The following is a 26246-nucleotide window of genomic DNA, read 5'->3' as shown; positions in this document are numbered from 1 at the left end:
TTCTTTACTCAGATAAGGAATTTCTTTAGTCGGATGAGGAATTTCTCTAGTCAGAGGGTGATGAATCTGTGGAATTCATGGCCCTGGAGGCCAAATCAATGGGTATTTTTAAAGCGGATATTGATAGAGTCTTGATTAGTAAGGGTGTCAAAGGTTATGGGGAGGAGGCAGGAGAATGGGGTTGGGAAGGAAAGATAGATCAGTCATGATTTCATAGCAAAAGGATTTGAGTATAGGAGCAGGGAGGTTCTACTGCAGTTGTACAGGGTCTTGGTGAGACCACACCTGGAGTATTGCATACAGTTTTGGTCTCCAAATCTGAGGAAGGACATTATTGCCATAGAGGGAGTGCAGAGAAGGTTCACCAGACTGATTCCTGGGATGTCAGGACTGGCGTATGAAGAAAGACTGGATAGACTTGGTTTGTACTCTCTAGAATTTAGGAGATTGAGAGGGGATCTTATAGAAACTTACAAAATTCTTAAGGGGTTGGACAGGCTAGATGCAGGAAGATTGCTCCCGATGTTGGGGAAGTCCGGGACAAGGGGTCACAGCTTAAGGATAAGGGGGAAATCCTTTAAAACCGAGATGAGAAGAACTTTTTTCACACAGAGAGTGGTGAATCTCTGGAACTCTCTGCCGCAGAGGGTAGTCGAGGCCAGTTCATTGGCTATATTTAAGAGGGAGTTAGATGTGGCTCTTGTGGCTAAGGGGATCAGAGGGTATGGAGAGAAGGCAGGTACGGGATACTGAGTTGGATGATCAGCCATGATGATATTGAATGACGGTGCAGGCTCAAAGGGCCGAATGGCCTACTCCTGCACCTAATTTCTATGTTTCTATGATTGAATGACAGACAAGAAACTCGATGGGCTGAATGGCCTAATTCTGATCCTGCGACATGAACTAATGAAGCCACTGAAGTTCATAGGCTGGAGGGGAAGCATTTATAGAACCTGGGATGGTGGGAATTTATTTGCATAAAGTTGGCATTATGACGCATTGTTTGAGAGAGTGGCAGGAGCAACTTGTACAATATCCTTTCAAAACTGTGAGAACTTATAAATGGGGAAACATTAAAGAACCCCCTAGACATGATGAGCTCAATAGCCACTTCCTGTTTCTTCGGCCACACAATAACCGCGTACAAAGTTTAACTAAATGCTGCCTTGTACCCTACATGGGATGTTGTATAAAACTGTTTGCTATGCGGGCCAAGCTATATTATTTGAGCTATTTAGATTTGAAAGAAGCAGTAGCTGTCTGAAGAGAGAGAATAAAAAAGGGGTGAAACTAGAGCTTACACCAATTAAGAACAGGCAAGTTTATTCGATAATCATTTATTCTAGCTGTGCTCTAGCTGTGACGACTATGAATGTGCAGAATAGATACAGTGAATTAGGAAATAATTAATTTAAATCTTTTTTTCAAAAATAAACCTTATTCCTTTAAAAAATATATACAAAAGTACAAAAAGCACATTTCATGCTTCTCTTTGCAGTTGTGGTGTGGTGCAGTGAAATGTTTTTATTTACAAGTTAAACCTTATTCGTAATAACAATATATACAAAATAGAAGCCATACAAAAAACTCTTAATACATTATTAGTGGCCATACATTCGATATTGCTAGTGTCATTCTCAGTAGTATATGTTCACGTTGTTCTGCCATCTAGTGGTAAGGAGTTTTATTTCCTTCCTTACAGTTGGCTCGGGAAGCCCTGGCTATCACGATGATGTCCCTCCATCTTATTACGACAACGAAGAATTCAGTGCATCAAACTTTGAAGATAAGAACGTCCGCCGAGCATTTATTAGAAAGGTGAGGATCTCTTGCTTGGAACCTTGAAAATGTAACAACAAACCAATACAGGGCCTCTGCAGGCAACGAGCCATCAGCATATGGACGCCCCATATGTTTGGAAGACTGGTGGGATGGATTTGCCGGCTCCTGTGGGGCCAGAAGGATTTTCTGCCAGGGGGAATATTCACCCAAAAAAAGCTTTTTACTGCCCAGCTGTCCCTATCCATTCATCGCCAACTCTGCTCTCTTCCAGGCACAGTGATAAACCTCCGTTTCTGAAAATATTTATTTTGTGCATCCTGCTGATGCATTAGTTTGCTCATTTCTCATCTGTTCTGTTCTTGTAAAGGTGCATCTGTTTAGTACTGTTCATAACCCCAAGGCAATCCCAACAGCAACAACTCTGTGCATTTTCCTAAATGCATATTACTTTTGCTGAAGTGAGTTTCCACAGGCAGCAGTGCGGCAGCAGCCAAAACAGTCACTTCCACAACCTGTTCCACAATCTCATTGAATGAATGATCCTCACATTATTGAACCAGGGAATCAATCCTGGTTCCATAAGGAGTGTAGAAGGGGATACCAGAACACCACTAGACATAACTAAAAGTGAAGAAACAAAGAACTGCAGATACTGGTTTACCAAGGATAGGCAGAAAATGCTGGAGTAACTCAGCCAGTCAGACTGCATCCCTGGAGAATGTGGATAGGTGACGTTTCAGGTCGGGACTCTTCTCTGCCCGACCCACTGAGTTATTCCAGCATTTTGTGTCTTTCCTCTGTAACTAAAAGTGAGAAGTTGACCCAATGAAATTACAATGCAGCACTCGTGGCACGCTAAACAACGCGCACTAGACAAAACTAAATATTCTTGCAGCTTGTGGATCAGATTAAAGCTGTGTAGCCCTATCACATCTGGCTGACAATGTCAATAAACAACAGCTAACAGAAGATGTCCCCATCCTTCATAATTTATCGGCCCAGCACGTGAGCACTAAAAGCAAGGCTGAATCATTTGCAGGCTTAGAGTCATAGAGTGAAGACAGACTCAAAATGCTGGAGTAACTCAGCGGGACAGGCAGCATCACTGGAGAGAAGGAATGGGTGACATTTCAGGTCAAGACTCCGGGGAGGGAAGGGGGAGATACAGAGATAAGGAAGTGTAAGGTATGAGAACTAGACATCAAAGGGGGTGGAGATCAAGGAAAATGTAGAATAAATCATTGTTAGCTGGGAGAAGGTAACAACAAAGCAAACAGATAAAATGTAGTCCGAGACAGTCCGACTGGTCGGAGAACTGGGGAGGGGGAGGGATGAAGAGGGAGGGAAAGCAAGGGTTACTTGAAGTTAGAGAAGTCAATGTTCATACCGCTGGGGTGTAAGCTGCCCAAGCGAAATATGAGGTGCTGTTCTTCCAATTTGCACTGGGCCTCACTCTGACAATGGAGGACAATGCAGGTCAGAAGGGTCAGTGGGAATGGGAGGGGGAGATAAAGTGTTTAGCAACCAGGAGATCAGGTAGGTTTAGGCGGACTCAGCGGAGGTTTAGTTTAGTTTAGAGATACAGCAGAGTAACGGGCCCTTCGGTCCACCAGGTCCACGCTGTCCAGCGATCCCCACATATTAACAGCGATCCCCACATATCCTACACACAGCAGGGACAATTTTTACATTTACCAAGCCAATTTGGAATTGGAATGGAATCCTTTATTGTCACATGTGACTAGGCACAGTGAAATTCTTTGCTTGCACATGCAATGTATACAAATGCATTGGGTATGTAAGCAAGAATTTCACTGTGCCAATTTTTACATTTACCAAGCCAATTAACCTACAAACCTGCACGTCTTTGGAGTGTGGGAGGAAACTGAAGATCTCAGAGAAAACCCACTCAGAGCATGGGGAGAGCGTACAAACTCCGTACAGACAGCAACTGTAGTCGGGATCGAACCCGGGTCTCTGACGCTGCAAGTGCCGTAAGGCAACAACTCTACCGCCGCGCCACCGTGCGCAAAACGATCGGCGAGCCTGCGCTTGGTCTCATCGATATATAGAAAAATATAGAAAATAGGTGCAGGAAGGGGCAATTCGGCTCTTTGAGCCGGCACCGCTCCTGGCACAGCGGATACAATAGATGAGTCATAGAGTGATACAGTGTGGAAACAGGCCCTTCGGCCCAACTTACCCAAACCGGCCAACATGTCCCAGCTACACTAGTCCCACCTCCCCGCGTTTGGTCCATATCCCTCCAAACCTGTCCTATCCATGCATCCAACTGTTTCTTAAATGTTGGGATAGCCCCTGCCTCAACTACCTCCTCTGGCACCTTGTTCCATACACCCAACACCATCTGTATGAAAAAGTTCCTCTTCAGATTCCTATTAAATCTTTCCCCCTTCACCTTAAACCTGTGTCCTCTGGTCCTCAATTCTCCTACTTTGAGCAAGAGACTCTGTGCATCTACCTGAACTATTCCTCTCATGATTTTATACACCTTAATAAGATCACCCCTCATCCTACTGTACTCGAAAGAATAGAGTCCCAGCCTACTCAACCTCTCCCTATAGACCCTCTAGCCTTGGCAACATCCTTGTAAATCTTCTCTGTATCATTTCCAGCTTGACAACATCTTTCCTATAACATGGTGCCCAGAACTGAACACGATACTCTAAGTGTAGCCTCACCAAAGTCTTATACAACTGCAACATGACCTCACAACATCTATACTCAATACTCTGACTGATGAAGTCCAATGTGCCAAAAGTCTTTTTGACTACCCTATCTACCTGTGACTCGACCTTCAAGGAAACATGCACCTGTACTCCTAGATCCCTCTGATCTACAACACTCCCCAGAGGCCTACCACTCACTGTGTAGGTCCTGCCCTTGTTAGACATCCCAAAATGCAACACCTCACATTTTCTCTGTATTAAATTCCATCAACCATTCCTCAGCCCACCTGGCCAATCGATCAAGATCCTGCTGCATGTTGAGCCAATGGTGCAGATTTGCAGATCCATGTTTCAGCTCGGTAAGTCGGTCGCGTAGTGGCAAATACCTTTCAGTTCAGAAAAATGTGGGGTGCTGCGTATTGGGAAGTCATACCAGGCTGGACCTTCACAGTGAATGTGAGGGGCAACCTTGTCAAAAACCTTATTAAATTCCATATAGTTACTTTAGTTTATTGCCATGTGTACCGAGGTGCAGTGAAAAGCTTTTTTGTGGCATGCTATCCTGTCAACGGAAAGACTGTACATGATTAAATCAAGTCATCCACAGTGTACAGATACAGGATAAAGGGAATAACATTTAGTGCAAGATACAGTCCAATAAAGTCTGACTAAAGATAGTCCGAGGGTTTCCAAAAGGAACACTCTCTAGTTATTGATAGGATGGTTAAGTTGCCTGATACCAGTTGTGAAGAAACTGCCTGAAGGTGGAGGTGTGTGTCTTAAAACTTCTGTACCTCTTGCCTGATGGGAGAAGGGCGACTGTCCGTTGTGAGACGTGTCTTTGATTATGCTGGTGGCCTTGCCTTGGCAGTGTGAAGTGTAGATGGAGTCAGTGGAAGGCAGGTTGGTTTGCATGATGATCTGGGATGCGTCCAAGTCTGCACTTTTTTCACTGCCTTGGGTGGCGCTGTTCCCAAACCATGCAGTGATGGCATTGGACCAATCTACCATGCAAACATTATCAAAAACCTTATTAAAGTCCATATAGTCAACATTTTACTGTCCTGCCTACAGCAATCTCATTGTTACTGCCTCAAAAAAAAACCCCGGACATCTCCCCTGGACAAAACCATATGTCTCTCTTAACCTATCCCTGCCTTTCCAAGTGAAAATAAATCTTGTCCCTCGGAATCTTTTCTAACAATTTCCATGCCAGGATGGAAATGTCTAACAATTTCCATGCCGTGGTTTTCAGTATTATTCCCACTGCCTTTTTTGATCAATGGGACAGCATTAGCTTTTCTTCAGTCTTTTGTTACCTCACCTGTGGCAGACAAAGATACAGGGTCTTGGTGAGACCACACCGGGAGTATTGCGTACAGTTTTGGTCTCCAAATCTGAGGAAGGACATTATTGCCATAGAGGGAGTGCAGAGACGGTTCACCAGACTGATTCCTGGGATTGCAGGACTGTCTTATGAAGAAAGACTGGATAGACTTGGTTTATACTCTCTAGAATTTGGAAGATTGAGAGGGGATCTTATAGAAACTTACAAAATTCTTAAGGGGTTGGACAGGCTAGATGCAGGAAGATTGTTTCCGATGTTGGGAAAGTCCAGGACAAGGGGTCACAGCTTAAGGATAAAGGGGAAACTCCTTTAAAACCGAGATGAGAAGAACTTTTTTGGACACAGAGAGTGGTGAATCTCTGGAACTCTCTGCCACAGAGGTGTAGTTGAGGCCAGTTCATTGGAATATTTTCTAGGGAGTTAGATGTGGCCCTTGTGGCCAAGGGGATCAGAGGGTATGGAGAGAAGGCAGGTACGGGATACTGAGTTGGATGATCAGCCATGATCATTTTGAATGGCGGTGCAGGCTCGAAGGGCCGAATGGCCTACTCCTGCACCTAATTTCTATGTTTCTATGTTTCTATACACAAATGTTCATCACAATCCCAGCAATCTCCTCCCTTGCTTCCCTTGGCATCCTGGGATGGATCCCATCTGGCTCTGGCTACTTGTCCATCCTAATGGACTGAAGTATTTCTCGCATTTCCTCCTTCCTGGTACAGATGTGCTGTAGAATATCGGTGTACCCCTCCCTTAACTCTGCAGCTTCCATGTCCTTCTCCTTGGTGAGTACCAATGAGAAATATTCATTTAAGACAATGCTCGTATCCCCTGGCTTTACACACCGATTAGCCTCTGATCCATGGGGGGACCTTTCCTTCCTTAGCTTCCCTCTTGCTTCCAATGTATTGACAGAAAGATTTTGGGATTCCCCTTTATTCTACTTGCCAAGGTAAATTCATAGAAATTTGGCTTCCTTGTTGTGTCATTACATATGCTACTTAATTTGCCAGATTAAACCTTCAATATACTGGACCTGTCTTAATAATATTATAAACCTCTCTGGTCTCCCCTCAACCACCGATGCTGCAGAGAAAAAGAATCCCAGATGTCCAACCTCTCTTTATAGTTAATATCCTCTAACCCAGGTAGCACTCGGGTAAACCTCTTCTGCACTCTCTACATAGTCCCCACATCCTTTCTGTGATGGGGCGATTTAACTGCGTGCAATACTCCCAAGTGCAGCCTAACCAAAGTTTCATGAAGCTACAACATGACTTCCTGACTCTTATACATAGTGTTGCGACCGCTGATTAATATTGACTTTGTCTGGAATTTGAGAGAGTAGGAGGGGCGAATAAGCGTAATGTCTGTTGGAAGTGTTGAGTTTCGTGCTTTGATTTTCACAGGAGTTATTATTGTCTTCCTTTGCAGGTCTACTTGGTGTTGACTGCACAACTGCTGGTGACGTTTGCCTTTGTGTGCGTCTGTACGTTCATTCCTGAGGCTAAGAAGTTTGTCAGGCACACTCCCTGGCTTTACTATGCGTCGTACGGGGTATTCTTCGTCTCACTTATTGCACTCAGCTGTTGCGGAGAATTCAGAAGGAAGCACCCCTGGAACCTCATTGCTTTGGTATGTAACCGTGTCATCAATGGCTACTTTCCTTGCCACTGTTTACTTAAGTTGAAAAGAAGGCAGAAGGTGAGAAGGGAGGAAGACCAATTGTAAACTGAATTAGTATGTGTTATATTCCGGACGGCAGAATGAATAACAATTTGCACGCAGGTTGCCTGGATCACGAGAGAGAGATTTATTGCACAACATTCCCAGCTTATATTGAACACCAACTCATTAACATATACATGAATATATATGAATACATTACACTGCTCTCCTTTTATAAAGTATTAAATCTAAGTACTCAGTTACAATTTTGGTGTTGTGATACTTGATTTAAACAAGTATTTATGAAATCATAAATGACAAACATAATATATTTATTTTACATATTTACACATTTTCATTTTACTTATACAGTGAGTTATTTAACTAACCTAACCTGATACTGGTTTACGGATGCTGCCAGATCAGCTAACAGTAACATGTGTAACAGGTTTAGGTGTTGACTCAACTGTTGGCTTGTTTGGCTCTGTTTTAGTACCCTGACTTTGACCAGAGGAATCTGTTTCTTTGTCTGTACTAACTGAACTTTGTGTTTCAATCACAGTGGACTCTTCCAACTCACTTTCAGATTTAAAAACTCAAGGATTAGGACCTCGTGCTCATTTTTTGGTTCATCTTTGGCTGTAATCATTTGATCAACATGAATACTTTTGATCCTATATCCAACTTCAACAAAGTATCTTTTTGTTCCACACACTTCTACTATTTTCCCAACATCCCATTTGTCTCGACTGGACTTGTTGGGAGGACTGAGAACACAAATCTGCTCATCTGGCTTGAAGTACCTCTCCTTTTTGTGGGAGTCAAAATGGCGTTTTTGTCTTAACTGTTTTTTCTCTACTCTCAAGGCCAAATTGGGTTGAACTAGACTTAGGCGTATTCTTAGCCTTCTCTTCATCAACAGTTCTGCATGTGAGTAACCCGTTGTGTGGTTCTGTACTTCAGCAAGAAACTAGCCAAACGATGTTTCATGCTGAGCTTTGAACAACCCTGCAAAACCTGTCTCTTGAGAGCATCTTTGACAATTCTAACAAACCTTTCCGCCGCCCTGTTGGAGGCTGGATGGTATGGGGGAACAAGTGTGTGTTTTACACCATTCCGCTGCATGAACTCTTTGAACCGATCTGAACGAAACTGAGGCCCGTTATCAGAAACACGTTCTTCCAGTAAACCATGGAATGCAAAATTTGATCTCAACTCATCTATGGTACACTCAGTAGTAGTGCTTGACCCCATATGTTTAACCTCAATCCATTTGGAATGACTATCTACTAGTACCAAAAAGTAATCATTACCCTTTTCACAAAAATCTACATGAACTCTCTGAAAAGGTCTACTTGGCCATGACCAGGGTTGCTGTGGTGTTTTTGATGGTTTATTCCGGCAATTTTGGCAGACGCTACATTTGCTCACCAGTGACTCGATGTCACTGTCAATACCAGGCCAATACACAAAACTTCTTGCAATTGATTTCATGCTTACCATGCCAGGATGTTTGGCATGAAGTTCATTCATAATTTTGTTTCTCAAAGACTCTGGTACAACCACTCTGTAACCACACTTAATGCATCCCTGCTCACATGATAATTCATGACATCGATTATGGAAAGGCTTCAGCTCTGAGTTCAGAACTGAGTTCAAACCACTATCGATTTCAGTCCGACAGTTCAATGTCTGTTCAGCACTTCAGTGCATTGTCTTTCTTTGTTTCTGCTGCAATTTCTGTTGCAGTCACTGGAAAGTCTTCATCTACAACTTGCAGTGTGTAGATTGAGTTCTCACTTCCCACGTCAGAGTTCTCATGGGGCAACCGGGACAGTGCATCTGCAACTGCGTTGCACTTGGAGCTTCTATACTCAACCTTGTAGTCATACTGGGACAGCAAAATTGCCCAGCGCTGCATCCTTGATGCCACTGTGGAAGGTATAGCTGACTTGGGACTAAGTATCACTAGTAGTGGCTTGTGATCAGTCACTGGGGTGAATGGTCTGCCGAGAAGAAACTGATGGAATTTCTTGATTCTGAACATGATGCTGAGTGCTGCCTTTTCTATCTGTGCCTAATTGCGTTCAGTTGGAGATAAGGTGCGGGATGCAAAAGTAATAGGCTTTTCCTGTCCGTCATTCATTACGTGGGAGATCACTGCACCTACACCATAACTTGAAGCATCACAAGCAAGTTTCATCTCCCGTGTCGTATCGTAGTGAACAAAGAGTTTGTCACTTGTCAAGTTTTCCTTGCAGATGTCATATGCACGTTGCTGTTCCTTTCCCCACGTCCATTTCACATCTTTTTGTAGCAGATGATGTAGTGGTTTTAGCACAGTTGCTAAATCTGGAAGGAATCGTGCATAGAACTGCACCATCCCAAGGAATGATCGTAGCTTTGACACATTGTTGGGTTTTGGAGCATTCACTATTGCTTCAACTTTCGCCTTCACAGGGCGAAGTACGTTGGTGTCTACTTGAGTCCAAGGTAGACCACCTGACTGCGCAAATGCTCCTTTCCTTTTTTCTCAGTTTGACATTGTGGCAGTTTAGTCGTGTGAGAACTTGCTCGAGGATTTCCAGATGTTCTACCATGCCCTCTGTGAATATCAGTAGGTCATCCTGGTTGCACACAGTGCGGAATGCCTTGTAACATTTTGTCCATGACAGACTGAACATTTTTTGGGGTGATTTCACATCATAGGGCAGCTTTGTATATGACTACAAGCCCTTATGTGTGTTGATAGTCAAGTACTGCTGACTTTCCTTGTCGACATTGAGTTGGGCATAAGCGTGAGACAGATCCAGTTTAGTGAAGACTCTTGCACCCCTAAGTTCTGCGTACAGATCTTGCGGGGTTGGTAATGGATATTGTTCATCGTGATTGATTGTGACTTTGCAGTCACCACATAGCCGAACAGTTTTGTTAGCCTGGGGGTACGGCCACAATTGCCGATGCCCAGTTACTCTGGTCTGTCTTCACAAGTATTCCATTCCGCTCTAATCTGTCGAGTTCTTCCTCTACTTGTTGCTTTAATGCATATGGTTCAGGTCTTGGTCGACAATACACAGGTTTCACATCTTGCTTAAATCGAATGTGTGCAGAGTACCCTGTTATTCCCTTGTAACTGTCAACAAAAATGTCTGCATGTTTGCTTATGATGTTTTCAAGACGTGATTTGGACAAATCGACGCTGAAAATGTTCATCCAGTCTAATTCTCTTCTACTCAGACAATCCTTTCCAAGGAGGGTTGCTTTATTTCTGTAGCTGGCCACTATGATGGGCAGTGTTACTGACTGACCATTATGCTGAACTTTACAGTTTATTTGTCCGCATGTCTCCAAAACTTCACCCGAGTAGGTTCTCAGATTGACCTTACTCTCAAGCAATGGTATCTGTGGGAACTTTGTTTCGTACAGGTCTTTGCTCATGACCGAACAATCTGCTGCCGTGTCAATACACATATCGATTAACTGTTCATTAATCAATAGTTTAGTTTGAAAATCCTTGCTTTGGCTGGTTGTAGGCTTATCGATGTTGGTTGCATAAATGGTGTACAACCCAAATTCATTTCCATCTGGGTTCATCTCCAAGTTGTGAACTCCTCTCTGGTGTTGTCGCTTGTTTCCCACAGGCTGTTGGTTTCCTGTTTTAAGCTTGGCCCGACATGCTGAGGCGATATGGCCTTTCTTCTGGCAGTTATAGCACTTGGCCATTTTGAACTGACAAAATTGGGATGAGTTATTACCGTTGCAACGATAATAACTGGCCGAACTCGGCTCCCCGCCATACTTTGGTTTTGGTTTAACGCCTCTTGGTTTGACCTTGTGGCTGTAAACGCCCACTGCAGTCTGGTGGATGAAACTCGCGAGCATTCTTTGATGCCATCTCCATTGTGGTAGCAATCTTGCATGCTTTCTCAAATTTAAGATCTGGAGTGTTCATGAGCTTGGACTAAATTTGTTCATCCACTAGACCACAAACAAATCTGTTGCGTAGTGCTCTTCCGAGAAAGGTTCCAAAGTTACAGTGCAAAGTTAAGTTTTTCAAGGCAACAATGTACTCATTGATTGTCTCATTCTGTTTCTGGATTCTAGTTCTGAATTTATAGTTTTCTGCTATTTCCAGAGGGTTTGGGTTTGTGCTCCTCCAACTTCTTCATAATGTAATTGAATGGCATGTCTTTTGCCTTTATGGGTGCAAGGAGATTCACGAGTGTGCTGCATACTTCAGGACCGATCTCCGTGAGCAGAATCGCTTTCATGCGTTGACAAACGGCCTTATTTGTTTCAGTCACTATCTCTCCTTCACCACTAATCTCCATTATGTTGCTTGCAGTGAAAAACATGTTTGCTCTCTCCATATAGGTGCTGAACGGTTCTCTACTCTTGTCGAAAATGCCAAGGTTTCCAATGCAGCCCATGGACGCTGCCCTCCAGTCCAGTGGACGCAGCTGTTGACGACGTCGTCCACTGGCCCGCGGCCGAACCCCGGACTCGGGCCACCGCCGCCAGAACGCCGTCTCAGCCACTGGAGCACCGTTCCAGCCCCGAGCCGGGTCGCTCTCACGGGAGCGTCTCAGCCCCGCGCCAGGCCGCCCTCACGGGAGCGCCGTTACCCTCGGGCTGGGCCGCCCACACGGGAGCGCCGTTCCACCCTCGAGCTATGCCGCCCACACGGGAGCGTCGTTACCCTCGGGCTGGGCCGCCCTCACGGGAGCGCCGTCACCCTCGAGCTGGGCCGCCCCGACGAGAGCGCCGTTACCCTCGGGCTGGGCCGCCCACACGGGAGCGTCGTTACCCTCGGGCTGGGCCGCCCTCACGGGAGCATCACAGCCCATCCCGGGAGCCCCGAGCTGGGCCGCCCTCATGGGAGCGAGTCCTGACAGGCTGCCTCCGGAGCCTCGAGGTCGCCAGCTCCGCCATTAGGCCTCAGCGCAGACGGAGGCAGAGAAGGGGGATACGACAAAAAAGTCGCATTTCCCCGAAGGGAGAGACAGCAAGCCCCGTTTCACCCCCCCACCCCCCACACATAAACACAACCTAAAAAAACAAAAACTTAGCTAGACAAAACGAAAAAAACTACACAAAAAAGCAAAAACTAACGGACTGCAGGCGAGCTGCAGACGTTCACCAGCGCCGCCACTTCCCATCCTCGTTGCCAATTTTGTTATATTCCGGACGGCAGAATGAATAACAACTTAAACGCAGGTTGCCTGGATCATGAGAGAGAGATTTATTACCCAACATTCCCTGTTTATATTGAACGCCAACTCATTAACATATATACGAATATGTATGAATACATTGCTGTGTGTACATTTTCCCTTTGATCACTAAACACCTTGTATTTTGAGAAAATTCAGGCTTTTCCTGCAGGCTGTCATCTCTGCTTGAGGGGGTACAATAAATGATCAGAATCACAAGAGATCGCAGATGCTGGAAATGAGTCCAGATGAGTGGTCTTGACCCAAAATGTCGACTGTTCATTTCTTTCCATAGATGCTGCCTGACCCGCTGAGTTTCTCCAGCACTTTATTTTTCAGTCAATGTTGCTTCATCTGCTTCTCCTGAGCCACCGGAAAGCCATTAAACTTAAAGACCTCCTCCCAACCTAAAGCGGTAGACAATATCTGTACAGTTATTATAGAGTCTTACAGCACCCAAACAGGTCCTGAGGCCCAAATCGTACATGCCAACCAAGATGTCTCATCCAAGTAGTACCATTTCCCAGTGTGTGACTCGTATCCCTCCAACCTTTCCTATCCACATACCTCTCCAAATGTTTGTTAATGTTTTTATTGTATCTGCCTTAACTACTGCATCTCAGAGCTTGTTCCATATGCACATCATCTCTCTGAAAAAGTTATCCCCCAGGTTACTATTAAATCTAACTCCCTCGTACCTTAAGCCTATGTCCTCTGGCTCTTGATTCCCCTGCCCTGTGCAGGCACTCTATCTATTCCCGTCATGATTTTATACGCCTCTATAAGATCACTCCTCAGCCTCCTAATCTCCAAAGAATATAGTCCTAGCCTGCATAATCTCGCCCTATAACTCAGGCCCTCAAGTCCTGGCAACATCCTCGTAAATCTGCTCAGCAGTTGTTCCAGCTTAATGGCATCTTTCCTATGGCAGAGCTGACCAAACCTGTTCACTGTTGCTCGACAGAACGTTGTCATTCAAACACCTGGAAGGTGCCAACACAGACAACGACAAGCGTCCCGTGCCGCACTGATAAACACCGGCCAGCACCACATGGGAGCCACGTCGAAGTCCTGTGCCCATGGTCACGTTGGCCTGGCCCTTACCCCAACGGAGCTGCACGCTCCCTCAAGACATACGCCCTGAAGATGACTGTCTCCGGATTTCTGTCTGAGCCACCCCAGTAAATACAAATGCCCATAGCTCGGTTGGCATCGCCCCAGCCAACATCATCGAGAAGCAGCCAGCTGGCCCTCTCTCGAAAGGCACAGACCATTGAATCTCACCTCCTCCATCAGATCGTCACAGAGACACCACGATGAGTGCGCCTCAAGTCACGGCGCCCCTTTGCCACGCAAGCCCAAGAGCTGCTCCGCACAACACCGGCTGACGCATCCAAGGCCGCCTGGGTCAAGGCGAGATGGAGAGACCAGTGGAAGTCAGCTGAACCATCTAGGCTACACCATTACATCAATGACCCCATGGACGTCCCTGGCCCCAGACCTGCCCCGAAAGCAGTGGACAACCCTCAACTGCTTGAGGACGGGCATCGGACGCTATGGAGTAGCGATGAAGAGGTGGGGCCTCGTGGACAGCGTCTCCTGCGAGTGTGGGGACCCAACACACACAGTGGAGCACATAGTCACCAGTTGCCCTAAACACTGGCCACCGAATGGTGAACGAGGTCTGATTGACCTGGACTATGACACGTTGGCCCGGCTCGCCTCAACGGAGCTGCAGGTCTAAAAGACATACGACAGAAGATGACTGTTTCTTTTCTGTCTGAAGTACACTAATTAAATACAAATTCTCATAGCTTGGTTGTGCTTTGTCTTGCAGTCCATCCTGACTCTGAGCATGTCGTACATGGTGGGAATGATCGCTAGTTTCTACAACACGGATTCGGTAGTGATGGCCGTTGGGATCACTGCAGCCGTTTGCTTCACCGTTGTCCTCTTCTCCATGCAGGTGAGCATTACAAACACCTCGCGTACAGGAGCGTGACCCTGATCAGCGGGCCACCTACAGGCAATTAAAAACAAATCTGGAGGGAATGCTGTGGATTCCACCATGTGATTTCTAAATTTGGCTTTTAGTTTTATAAATATCTTGCCCCAGATACGGAGGCTGGAACATAATTGCTTCTTATTCAATGTTGAAAGGATAACAGCTATTGCAGCTGAGCCTCAGGTATATACTCTTTAATTCACATTTGAAACTTTCCATTACGGCTCATTGGACTGGGAGTTGGAATCCATTGTTCATTCCACAGAGACCAGTTGTTTCATAGTCTTGCAGCTGAGATCAACTTGATTAAAAACAATGAAACCTTATCTCCTAACATTGTGTTGCGTCAACAGTTGTTTAAACTCTTGCAGAGCACAACCCTCTCCAACCTCAGTCAGTGCTGAGTCTCACCGAAAAGAAACGGCAGATGCTGGTTTTCAAAAAAAGTGAAGAAAGCGAATGCCCTTTATAATAAGAGGAATTGAATATAGGAGCAAAGAGGTACTTCTGCATTTGTACAGAGCCCTAGTGAGACCACACCTGGAGTATTGTGTGCAGTTTTGGACCCCTAATTTGAGGAAGGACATTCTAGCTATTGAGGGAGTGCAGCGTTAGGTTTACAAGGTATGGCGGGATTGTCATATGCTGAGAGAATGGAGCAGCTGGGCTTGTATACTCTGGATTTTAGAAGGATGAGAGGATATCTCATTGAAACACATAAGATTGTTAAGGGCTTGGACACGCTAGAGGCAGGAAACATGTTCCCGATGTTGGGGGAGTCCAGTACCAGGGGCCACAGTTTAAGAATAAGGAGTAAGTCATTTAGAACGGAGACGAGGAAATGCTTTTTCTCACAGAGAGTGGTGAGTCTGTGGAATTCTCTGCCTCAGAGGGCGGTGGAGGCAGGTTCTCTGGATGCTTTCAAGAGAGAGCTAGATAGGGCTCTTAAAAATAGCGGAGTCAAGGGATATGGGGAGAAGGCAGGAACGGGGTACTGATTGGGGATGATCAGCCATGATCACATTGAATGGCGGTGCTGGCTCGAAGGGCCAAATGGCCAACTCCTGCACCTATTGTCTATTGACACAAAATGCTGAAGGGGTCGTCTAGAGAACACGGATAAATTATGTTTCGGAAACCGATCCGAAACGTCACCTATCCACATTCTCTAGAGATGCTGCTTAACCTGCTGAGTTGTTGCAACACTTGTGTTTTTATAGAAAGGTTCAGTGTTTTTTCATGGGTTAAGTGTGGTTAATTGTCATGTGCACTAGTTGTGGAACAATGAAATTCCTCTTTGCTGGAGTTTTACGTGCTTCACTAATGCAACAATACATAACAAATATACAATAATTAACAAAGCAATAAATTAATATTTCGTAGTACGCAGTAACCAGACCATAGTAGTGCAAAACCAAGTAGTGCGTAATAGGGAAAGATGTAGTGCAACCAAAACAAGCTAGACAACTGGGTGGCACAGCTGGCAGAGCCATTGCCTCACAGCACCAGAGACTAGGGTTCGATCCTGCTCTCGGTGCTGTCTGTATGGTGTTTGCATGTTCTCCCTATGACCGCATGGATTTCCTCCATCCTCAGTTTCCTCCCTCTTCCCAAAGACGTGCGGGTTTGTAGGTTAATATGTTTCTATAAATTGTCCATAACGTGTAGCATATAGAACTAGTGTGAACGGGTGCTCGACGGGCTGCAAGGACTCAGTGTGCCAAAGGGCCTGTTCCCAGGCTGTAAAAAAAAAACTGTTTTGGAAATTAGACTGTTGCCTTACTGATGGATTGTTTTCTACTTTACAGACAAAGTATGACTTTACTTCCTGTATGGGTGTGATGCTGGTGTCTGTGGTCGTGCTCTTTTTCTTTGGGATTCTGTGCATTTTTATCCAGAACCGGATTCTGCAGATTGTGTATGCCTCTGTTGGTGCACTGATCTTTACAGTGGTAAGTATGAATGCGTCATTCAAGGACAAAGTCCTTTTTTTTTACTGCCTCGATTCTCTGATTGATTTTGTACAATCGAAAATAGAAGTTAAACGATCAAAACCTGTGGTGGGGAAATAGGATTGGGGAAAGGATGAAAATCTGATCGGAGTGCAGGGAAGTGTGAATTAATGGCATCAGATCAACACGAGCTTAGATGGGGCATCTTGGTCACTGTGGATGAATTGGGCCAAAGAGCCACTTTCTAGGCTGTGACACTCTGACTCTAACACTGATTGAAGAGGTTTGGGAGTCTCAAGAGAGGATTGGAGGTGGTATTTGCTAATGGCTTCTTATTGTCAGATACAGGGAAACGGTTTGTTTGTGTGCTATTCAATTAAATCATAACATATATGAGTATAATCAAGCCATACACAAATACAATGGGAAGAGCAAAGAGAAAAATATAAGAGTGTAGAATGTAGTGTTACAGTAGTTTTCAGATCGTAGGTGATAGGAGTAGAATTAGGCCATTTGGCCCATCAAGTCTACTCTGCCATTCGATCATGGCTGATCTATCTCTCCCTCCTAACCCCATTTTCCTGCCTTCTCCCCATAATCTCTGACACCTGTACTAATCAAGAATCGATCTATCTCTGCCTTAAAAATATCCTCTGGCGACCTCCACAGCCTTCTGTGGCAAAGAATTCCACAGATCATCTGGGCCCTCTCCAGAGCCAGCACATCCTTCCTCGGTTATGGTGCCCAAAATTGCTCACAATATTCCAAATGCGGCCTGACCAGTGCCTTATAGAGATTCAGCACTACACCCGTTTTTGTATTATAGCTCTCATGAAATAAATGCTAGCATTGAGTTTGCTTTCTTTACTCCTGATTCGACTTGCAGATTAACGTTTTCAAATCCTGCACCAGAACTCCCAAGTCCCTTTGCACCTCCAATTTCTGGATAATCTCCCCATTTAGAAAATCATCTACACCCTTATTCCTACTAATAAAATGCATGACTTCACACTATATTCCATCTGCCACTTCTCTGCCCACTCTCCCAACCTGTCCAAGTCCTTCTGCAGAGTCCCTGCTTTCTCTACACTACCTGGCCCTTGACCTATTTTCTCTACACTAACTGCCCCATGACCTATCATCTGGGACCATTACTGACTAGTGATTCTTGAAATATTACTATCAATGCCTCCACAATCTTTGAATCCACCTTTCAGAACCCTATGGTGCAGTAATAACATCATAGTAGAGTAGAATTAGGCCATTCAGCCCATCAAGACTATTCCGCTATTCAATCATGTCTGATCTATCTCTCCCTCCTAACCCCATTCTCTTGCCTTCTCCCCACTCTTTCACCTGTACTAATCAAGAATCTATCTATCTCTGCCTTAAAAATATTCACTGACTTGGCACAGAATCTGTGGTAAAGAATTCCACAGCTTCATCACCCTCTGACTAAAGACATTTCTCCTCTTCTCCTTCGTAAAAGAATGTCATTTAATTCTGATGCTATGACCTCTAGTCCTAGACTTTCCCACTAGTGGAAACATCCTCTCCACATCCACTATATCCAAGCCTTTCACTATTCTAATTCACTATTCACAGTCCACAGACTTATCCACCTTCAGCCCTTTCAGCTTCCCTAGTGTTAGGCACTCTATTAACTTCCTTGGATTTCAGACATGTTGCTGGTGTCTTCCACTGTGGAGACTGATGCAAAAACGTTACTTAAGTCCTCTGCAATTTCTTTATTCCCCATTATCACTTCTCCTGCACCATTCTCCAGCAGTCCAACATCCACTCTTGCCTCTTTCTCACTTTATATAACTGAAGAAACTCTTGCTATCCTCCTTTATATTATTGGCTAGCTTAACATTCGTATTTCATCTTTTCTCCCTGTATTGCCTTTTTAATTACCTTCTGTTGTTCTTTAAAAGCTTCCAAATCCTCTGGCTTCCCACTAATCTTTGCTGTATTATACGCTTTCTCTTTTAATTTTATATACTGTCCTTGACTTCCCTTGTCAGCCACGGTCGCCTTTTAACTCCAAAGAATCTTTCTTCCTCTTTGGAATGAAAAGATCCTGCATCATTTTGGATTATTCCCAGAAATTCCTGCCATTGCTGTTCCACCGTCATCCCTGCTCGGGTCCCTTTCCAGTCAACTTTGGCCAGCTCCTCCCTCATGCCTCTATAGTCCCCTTTGCTCAGCTGCAGTAGCGACACATCCGAGTTCATCGTCTCCCACATGAATTGCAGATTAAAACTTATCATATTGTGGTCGTTATCTCCTAATGGTTCCTTTACCTTGAGTTCCCCTATCAAATCTAGTTCTTTATATAACACTAAATCCATAATTGCTTTTTCCCTGGTAGACTCCACTATAAGCTGCTCTAACAATCCATCTCACAGGCACTCTATAAATTCCCTTTCTTGTGGTCCAGTACCAACCTGATTTTCCCAGTCTACCAGCATATTGAAATCTCCCATGACCATCGTAGCATTGCCTTTTTTACCTCCTGATGTAACTTGTACCCTATATCCTGGCTACTGTTTAGGAGCCTGTAAATTAGGGTCTTTTTACCCTTAATTCTCAGCTCTGTCCACAATGATTCCACATCTTCTGATCCTATGTCACCCCTTGCTAAGAACTGAATTTTATTCCTAACCAACAGAGCTGCACCACCCCCTCTGCCCACCTTTCTGTCTTTCTGATAGGACATATAACCCTGAATATTCAGTTCCCAGCTCTGATCTTCCCAAAACATCATACCTACCAATCTCTAACTATGCTTTTGTTTCTCTATTACGCGCATTCAAATACACCTTTAATTTGGTATTCACCTCCCCTCTCAGATCTGTCCCGTTTTTACCCGACCTTGCTCTCTTATACCTTCTTAAACTTTCTGTCCCATTAATTCAGGAGACATTTGTAACATTTCCTGCACTCTGGTTCCCTTTAACTCTACCCTTATACTTCCAATAGAATGACCCCACCCCCTCACTATCGAGTTTAAAGTTACAGAGAATGTGCAAATTTTAAAAAGTGCAAGGTGCGTCTCAAGCTAGTTTGGAAGATCGGACTGTACCCTAACGTATATGAGGACTATTCATTAGTCTGATAACAGTGGGAAGAAGCTGTTCCTGAATCAGGTGGTATGTAATTTCAAGGTTTTATATATTCTGCCTGATGGGAGTGGGGAGAAGAAGGAATGACCGGGATGTGAGTGGTTCTTGCTTAACTTGGCTGCTTTCCTGAGGTAGCGTCAATGAATGCTGATGATGCTGCAGATGGTGTTGATGGTGGACACCTAGTTTGTTGGATGCACTGGGCTACATTCACAACACACTGCAATTTCTTGTGGTCTTGGGCAGCCAAACCAAGCGGTGATGCATCCCAATAGGATGCCTTCTACAGCGCATCAGGCACCGATGATCAGGGCTGTCTTATGTAAGTGCCTGGGACCATTGGTAGTTGCATGGAAGCAAGTTTCGGAGGATGGTTACAGTATTGAAGCTGGCTCTGGCAAATTGTAGTGTAGTGAAAAAGTATAGGGGGTCGGTATGTCCTAATTTAAGACAATGACCTATTCATTTATAGTAAATGTGCAATTCATTGAGTCCATAGCTTCTTGAAAGTGGCGACAAATGAATAAGGTAGTGAAGAAGGCATGTAAACATAGAAACATAGAAATTAGGTGCAGGAGTAGGCCATTCGGCCCTTCGAGCCTGCACCGCCATTCAATATCATCATGGCTGATCATCCAACTCAGTATCCCGTACCTGCCTTCTCTCCATACCCCCTGATCCCCGTAGCCACAAGGGCCACATCTAATTCCACGTAGTATGGTTGTCTTCATAGTCAAAGGCATTGGGGTGTCATGTAGCAGTTGTACACATATTGATTAAATGGTATTTTATTATGTGTAGTTCTAGTTGCCACACAGGAAGGATGGGAGTAGTGCAGTAGAGATTCACATGGATATTGCCTGGAATGGAGGGTTAGTGATATAAAGAGAGGTTAGCTGGGCTGGGTTTACATTCACTGGAGTATAGGAACTGGAATAGAAGGCTGAGGTATAGAGGGTTAAAATTATGTAGAGCATAGATAGCCAGAATCTTTCCCCCAAGACAGGATAGTCCAGAACTGGAAGGTTCAGCTTTTAAGATGAGAGGGAGAAATTTAAAAGAGAGCTAAGTGAGAAGTTTCTACACATAATGTAGTGAATATCTGCAACGAGTTGCCAGAAGAGGTGGGGAGACAGATATAATTACAATGTTTAAAAGGCATTTGGACAAGTACCTTGATGGGAAAGGCGTAGCGAGATACAGGACTAATGGTGACAGACATCCATCGTGATTAACATGGATGAAACGTGATAAAAGGGGGCATTTCGGTGCCGTATGTTTCTGTGATTTCATGAAACGATCAGGGGATGTGTACATGTACATAGATAGGAAAGCTTCAAAGGGATATGGGCCAAATGCTGGCAAACAGTCAGCTTGGATGGAACATCTTGGTTGGGATGAATGTTGGGCCCATTTTCATACTGCATGACTATATACTTTAAAGATTTTTCTGGCCAATTTAACTCGGTTGCTGTCCTTTTGCAGTTTTTAGCCATTGACACGCAGATGATCCTGGGGAATAAACGGCTGGTTATCAGTCCGGAGGAATACGTTTTTGCAGCACTCAACCTTTATACCGACATCATCAACATATTTATGTTCATCCTGACGATCATTGGGCACAGCAGAGAGTGACATCTCAGTGGATGAGGAAGATTGTTCTCCTGGCGTTATGAAAAATGTATCCCAAAGCCATCTTTCCTTGTATTGTCTAGGTCAATGAATCTTCCTTTCGAACAAATGCCTCCCCTGTGAATAAGCATGTTTGCATGGATGGGCAAATGTGGATGTACAGCTTCACTAGGGCCATCAGAGCTTTCAATCTCAGTCGCTTGGTGGATCAGGTTTACCTGATATTCTCCTTCACATGTATAGTCCTGTCAGTTTAAGGACTCATTACTCCAGATCAAAGATCTGAAGATTAATTGCAAATAGTTCACTTTAAAAAAAAATCATTTTGAAAGAGTAAGATTGAATAGTAATAAATTGAAGTACACTGAGTTGAAGGCAACTTGAGGACAAAAAAATCCTCTGCCTGCAAACATGCTGATTTCTAGTTTAGGGGTCTGTATAATCCCAAGTGAACCTCAACCTGCACGTCTAGAGTTGACAACATTAGAATTCAGTTACTAAATGTGAAACCTGTAAAATTGTGAAGTATGACAGTTTGATTTAGTTAAAAACTGCAGCTTTAATATACTAATCTTGTTGACCTATGCAGGCTATCTATATGTAGAACATGGCAGGAATTTTACAGTGCAGGCTGGAGTGTAATTTTGCAAGGCAGTAGTAATTGTTTTAAATGAGTATTTAAGTCAAGCAAGAACATTTGTCAAAATCAAGCAGTTGCAATGCCTGCTAATAAAGTTAGCATTAGCCGTCCCTTGACCCTGAATGAAGCTAGTGCTTAATGAAGAAAGGGACTTTTTTTCCTTTATCATATGAAAACAAGTTATTTTCACATATTGGGAGAGCTTTGGATTTACTTTCAAGTTAGTGCCCACTAGCATATTTCCATTTGAGAAATAATGCCCCTCTTTGGCTAGCTGAGTTAGGGATATGTTCTTCGAGTGCTAACTGTATTTTTGGGTTAAATAGTAGTAGTTTCCAAGTAATGTTGCTGTGTACCATTGTAAATTGATTAAGATTGAATTGCATGCTCACAATTGATTTTAATTCTTCTCAGATTTATAGATTGAAGTTTGTGATGCCATGCTTTCACGATTATTTGGTAGGCTATCAGATTAAAGAGAGCAGGCTTTGAGTCCACGTGATAATAGCTCAAGAGACATTAGTGGGTTTTTTCTTCTGGATATTAGACTGCTTAAAAATATTTTTGTTGCACTTGAATTCTTTCATTAATGATCGAACAGTTACGATCTGGGCTTAAGTCATTGTCCTGCCCTTTTTCTTTCCCCCCCCCCCCCCCAATTTGAAATGTTTGTGACCAGTTGAAGAAATCTGGTCTTGTCAATTAAGATTTAGAGCAGTTGGGAGCAGAGGACCCTGCATAGGACAACAGATGTTAACGCGATGCACCTAACTCCAATTACACTAATCATGTAGGATTAACTTTGGTGTACATTTTTTTTTGTCTTTGTTGTAACTGCATTACTGTCAACAGTCATGGGGACCAGGCATCAGTAATGACACAGCTGAACAGTCAGAGTTGCATGCATGTAACGGTAAAGATTCTGTAACTAGCAAGCATGAGGTAATGAAGGATTTGATTTGTTTAAAATTGATACAATGAAGGAAGCTGGTCCAAAGAAATTAAGAAAATAGTTTAATTTGTTACTGTGAAATGAAAGTGAGAAGAATGTATTGTGCTTAAATTTCTAAAATGTTATTTTTGATTGTGAATCAGAGTTTGTACAGCTGTTCAAAAATGCATGAGTAAAACTAGTTTTAAATAATGATGTTTGAAGAAGTCTGCTGTAGGACTTGAACTTGTTGAAGTTTAGGTATTTATTTCTAATGACTATTCTAGGTATTTCTTCCTAATGTATAATTTAATCCATGTAGATATTGACAAAGTGAAGGATGTTCTGGCCTACCTGCTTTTGTTTTGAAACATTCCCTTTAGTTTAAAGGGAAAAAAATGCATTTCTCTTCAAAGGTGGTAGTGGGACATGCAAAGGCAATTGTAAGGTGCTTACTGTAGAAATGAGGAACTGCAGATGTTGTTTTACAGAAAGAGATACAAAGTGCTGGAGTGGCTTCAGGCAGCATCTCTGGAGAACATGGATCGTTGATGATGTTTCGGGTCAGGACCCATCTCCAGACTCTGGTCCTGCTGAGTTACTCCAGCACGTTGTAAGATTCTTAATTTGTCTTTATCTCCTAAAATAATCCTGCTGACTCTTGTCTGATGATTTCAGGCAGTGCTTTTTGTAGACAAATTAGTGCTGGTACGCATGTAAATTAAAAATTAAGCTACATTTATCAACAAATTATTTCTATCAACATATGCTCTTCTGTTTTGACTTTGTAACCAACTAATTTAATAAAATAACTAAAATGTTACTAAAACTATTTAACATAACTTTTGTGAGGTGCCATTGCATTGTACCGGCGACTACTGTCATGAAAAAGGCTTTGGTTTTGGGCCGAAATCATTGAACAAACTCACTGATATTTTCGACTCACATTTTTGGAATTTGCTTGTTCCTCAATTGTAAAGTTTTTTCCAAATGTTTTGGTTATAATGAGTTAATACATATTCCTTTTGCTTTTGACTCCTTGGATCCTGCTCCACTGAAAAGGGGAGATGTGTGTCTCATCCTTCTGACTTGGAATCTTTGATTAAATGCTTGGCTTCTAAAATGGATTTGTGAAAATAGTCTTGACATCAAGTAGGCATTCTCATTCCAGCTGCAGCTGAAGAAAATAATGAAATTGGTACTGCAAAAGGTGTCCGTTAAAATGTTTTGGGTGAAGCAGATTGAGGTGGTGTGGTGAAACAAGAAACTGCAGATGCTGGTTGACAAAGGGCACAAACTACGGGAGTAGCTCAGTCGGTCTGGCAGCATCTCTGGAAAACATGGAGCAGCAGGAATCACAGAGGGGAAACAATCTGAAGGGTCTCGACCCAAAACATCACCTATTCATGTTCTCCGGAGATGCTACCTGACCGCTGAGTTACTCCAGCACTTTGTATCTTTTTTGTGAGGGAATATGGGAGAGTTGTAGATAGTTTGTATTGTAACGCTGACATTTGCTGTGTAGTTGGGAAAATGTGCCCCTTGGAATTATTGTGCAATAAAACCAAATTTCATTGCAAAAACAAAAATCTAAATATTTAAAAAAATAAAAATTTGCAGTCCAGAAATGGAGGCGTTTCTAACTTTACATAATCATTGATTGCATGGATCTACTTTCGTAACGTCCAAAATGAAGGAACCTATAGTGCTTAGTAATTTTAGCCCCTCTCAGATATAATCTTTTGATTTGCCTCTTAATTTGTCTGATTTTTGCATTTGTCGGTTTAATCCAGATTATACCTGTTAATTTGAGAATCTGATCTTGCTGCATTCTTCGCACAATGAAGTAGTTATTTATACAATATTGTCTCTTTAATGTTGACGTGATTTGACGTGTCTTTAAAAACGATACATGGAACCTCTGGCACACCTTTGCAAACATTTTCAAAGTTAGTTTATATCCCTTACTTCAGTTACAGTTTTCAACTAAACACAGCCCTGGTTGTATAGAATTTACAATAGATTTGAGACTATTTATTGCTTATATTTTATGCATGATATTTAAATCCGCAGCATTTGAAATTATTTCAAAACAATTGTTTTTAAAAATAGAATAAGATTTGGTAAGCTTTATCTCTGGGATAAATTTGAGACTGCTGGAAGCTTTTCCTTTTTTATCCTTGATTATTATCCTGAAGTTGCAGGATTTTCTTTTCAATCATTTCTCTTTATGAATTATTGGGTAGGAGAGTGAGCTTTGGATGTGTTCTTTGTTTGATGTAAGCTATGCACCTTAAAACAAGTTTGCTGCATTGTTCTTTCGTGTTTTAAATTGGCTAAAGTGTGGAGCATAGCCACACTTAACAAGTCCAGTTTTCTAAACACCTCAGTATTTACTGTTACCGAAGTTAGATGCCCAGGTGATGAATCTGAAAATGCGATTGCCGGAGATCTGTAAATACAGAGGTAAATACACTTCAGAGACATTCTGTATTACTATATTAACTTGTGCCCTGTTGCAGTGATTACATGAATAAACTCTTCATGCACTAACTGGTTTCATCATTTGAAAGTGAATTTCTGAGCCAGCTGCTAATTCTCCATTTTCCTACTGAATTTTGTTATTCTCTTTTGACCAAAGGAAAAAAATAAGTCAAATCAAAATGTTAAAATGTCTTTAGTTATGAATTTACTCATTGATCTTATTGAATTTTCTCTATATTTAAAATATTTTTGTAATAGTTTAGGTTTATTGTAGCCACGTGTACTGAAGTACAGTGAAAAGCTTTGTTTTCTAACTATCCAGCGGTTCAGATATACAATACATAAATACAATCGTCAAACTCAAGTACAATAGGTAAAACAAATAATAATTTTCACTTGTCCCTCCCCCAACCTCATCTACTGTATCTGCTGTTCCAGGTGTGGACTCTTGTACATCGGCAAGACCAAGCGCAGGCTCGGCGATCGTTTCGCTGAAGACCTCCGCTCAGTCTGCCTAAACCTACCTGATCTCCTGGTTGCTCAGCCCTCCCATTCCCAATCTGACCTTTCTGTCCTGGGCCTCCTCTAATGTCTGAGTGAGGCCCAGCACAAATTGGAGGAACAGCACCTCATAGTGCGTTTGGGCAGCTTACACCCCAGCGGTATGAACATTGACTTCAAATAGCCCTTGCTTTCCCTCTCTCTGCATCCCCTTCCCAGTATCCCACTAGTCTTATTGTCTCCGAATACATTCTACCTCTGTCCCACCC

At 43.2% G+C, this 26246-nt stretch overlaps 1 protein-coding gene across 4 annotated transcripts in view; it reads left to right on the top strand.

Annotated features, from left to right (window-relative positions):
• grinaa (glutamate receptor, ionotropic, N-methyl D-aspartate-associated protein 1a (glutamate binding)) overlaps positions 1–25545 on the top strand; it is an 81130-nt gene extending 55585 nt beyond the window's left edge. For all 4 annotated transcript variants that reach the window (XM_055649262.1, XM_055649245.1, XM_055649253.1 and 1 more), the window contains 5 exons: positions 1706–1821; positions 7258–7458; positions 14542–14670; positions 16518–16661; positions 21275–25545. In XM_055649262.1, the coding sequence (XP_055505237.1) occupies positions 1706–1821; positions 7258–7458; positions 14542–14670; positions 16518–16661; positions 21275–21424 (740 nt within the window). In that variant the 3' untranslated portion in view covers positions 21425–25545. The remainder of the gene's footprint in view (positions 1–1705; positions 1822–7257; positions 7459–14541; positions 14671–16517; positions 16662–21274) is intronic.
• The last annotated feature ends 701 nt before the right edge of the window (positions 25546–26246 follow it).

The sequence above is a fragment of the Leucoraja erinacea genome, chromosome 2 (assembly GCF_028641065.1).
Source record: "Leucoraja erinacea ecotype New England chromosome 2, Leri_hhj_1, whole genome shotgun sequence".
In the NCBI taxonomy this organism is placed as follows: domain Eukaryota; kingdom Metazoa; phylum Chordata; class Chondrichthyes; order Rajiformes; family Rajidae; genus Leucoraja; species Leucoraja erinaceus.
The sequence above is the reverse complement of the archived record's forward strand: the minus strand, read 5'-3'. Positions and strand labels throughout refer to the sequence as shown.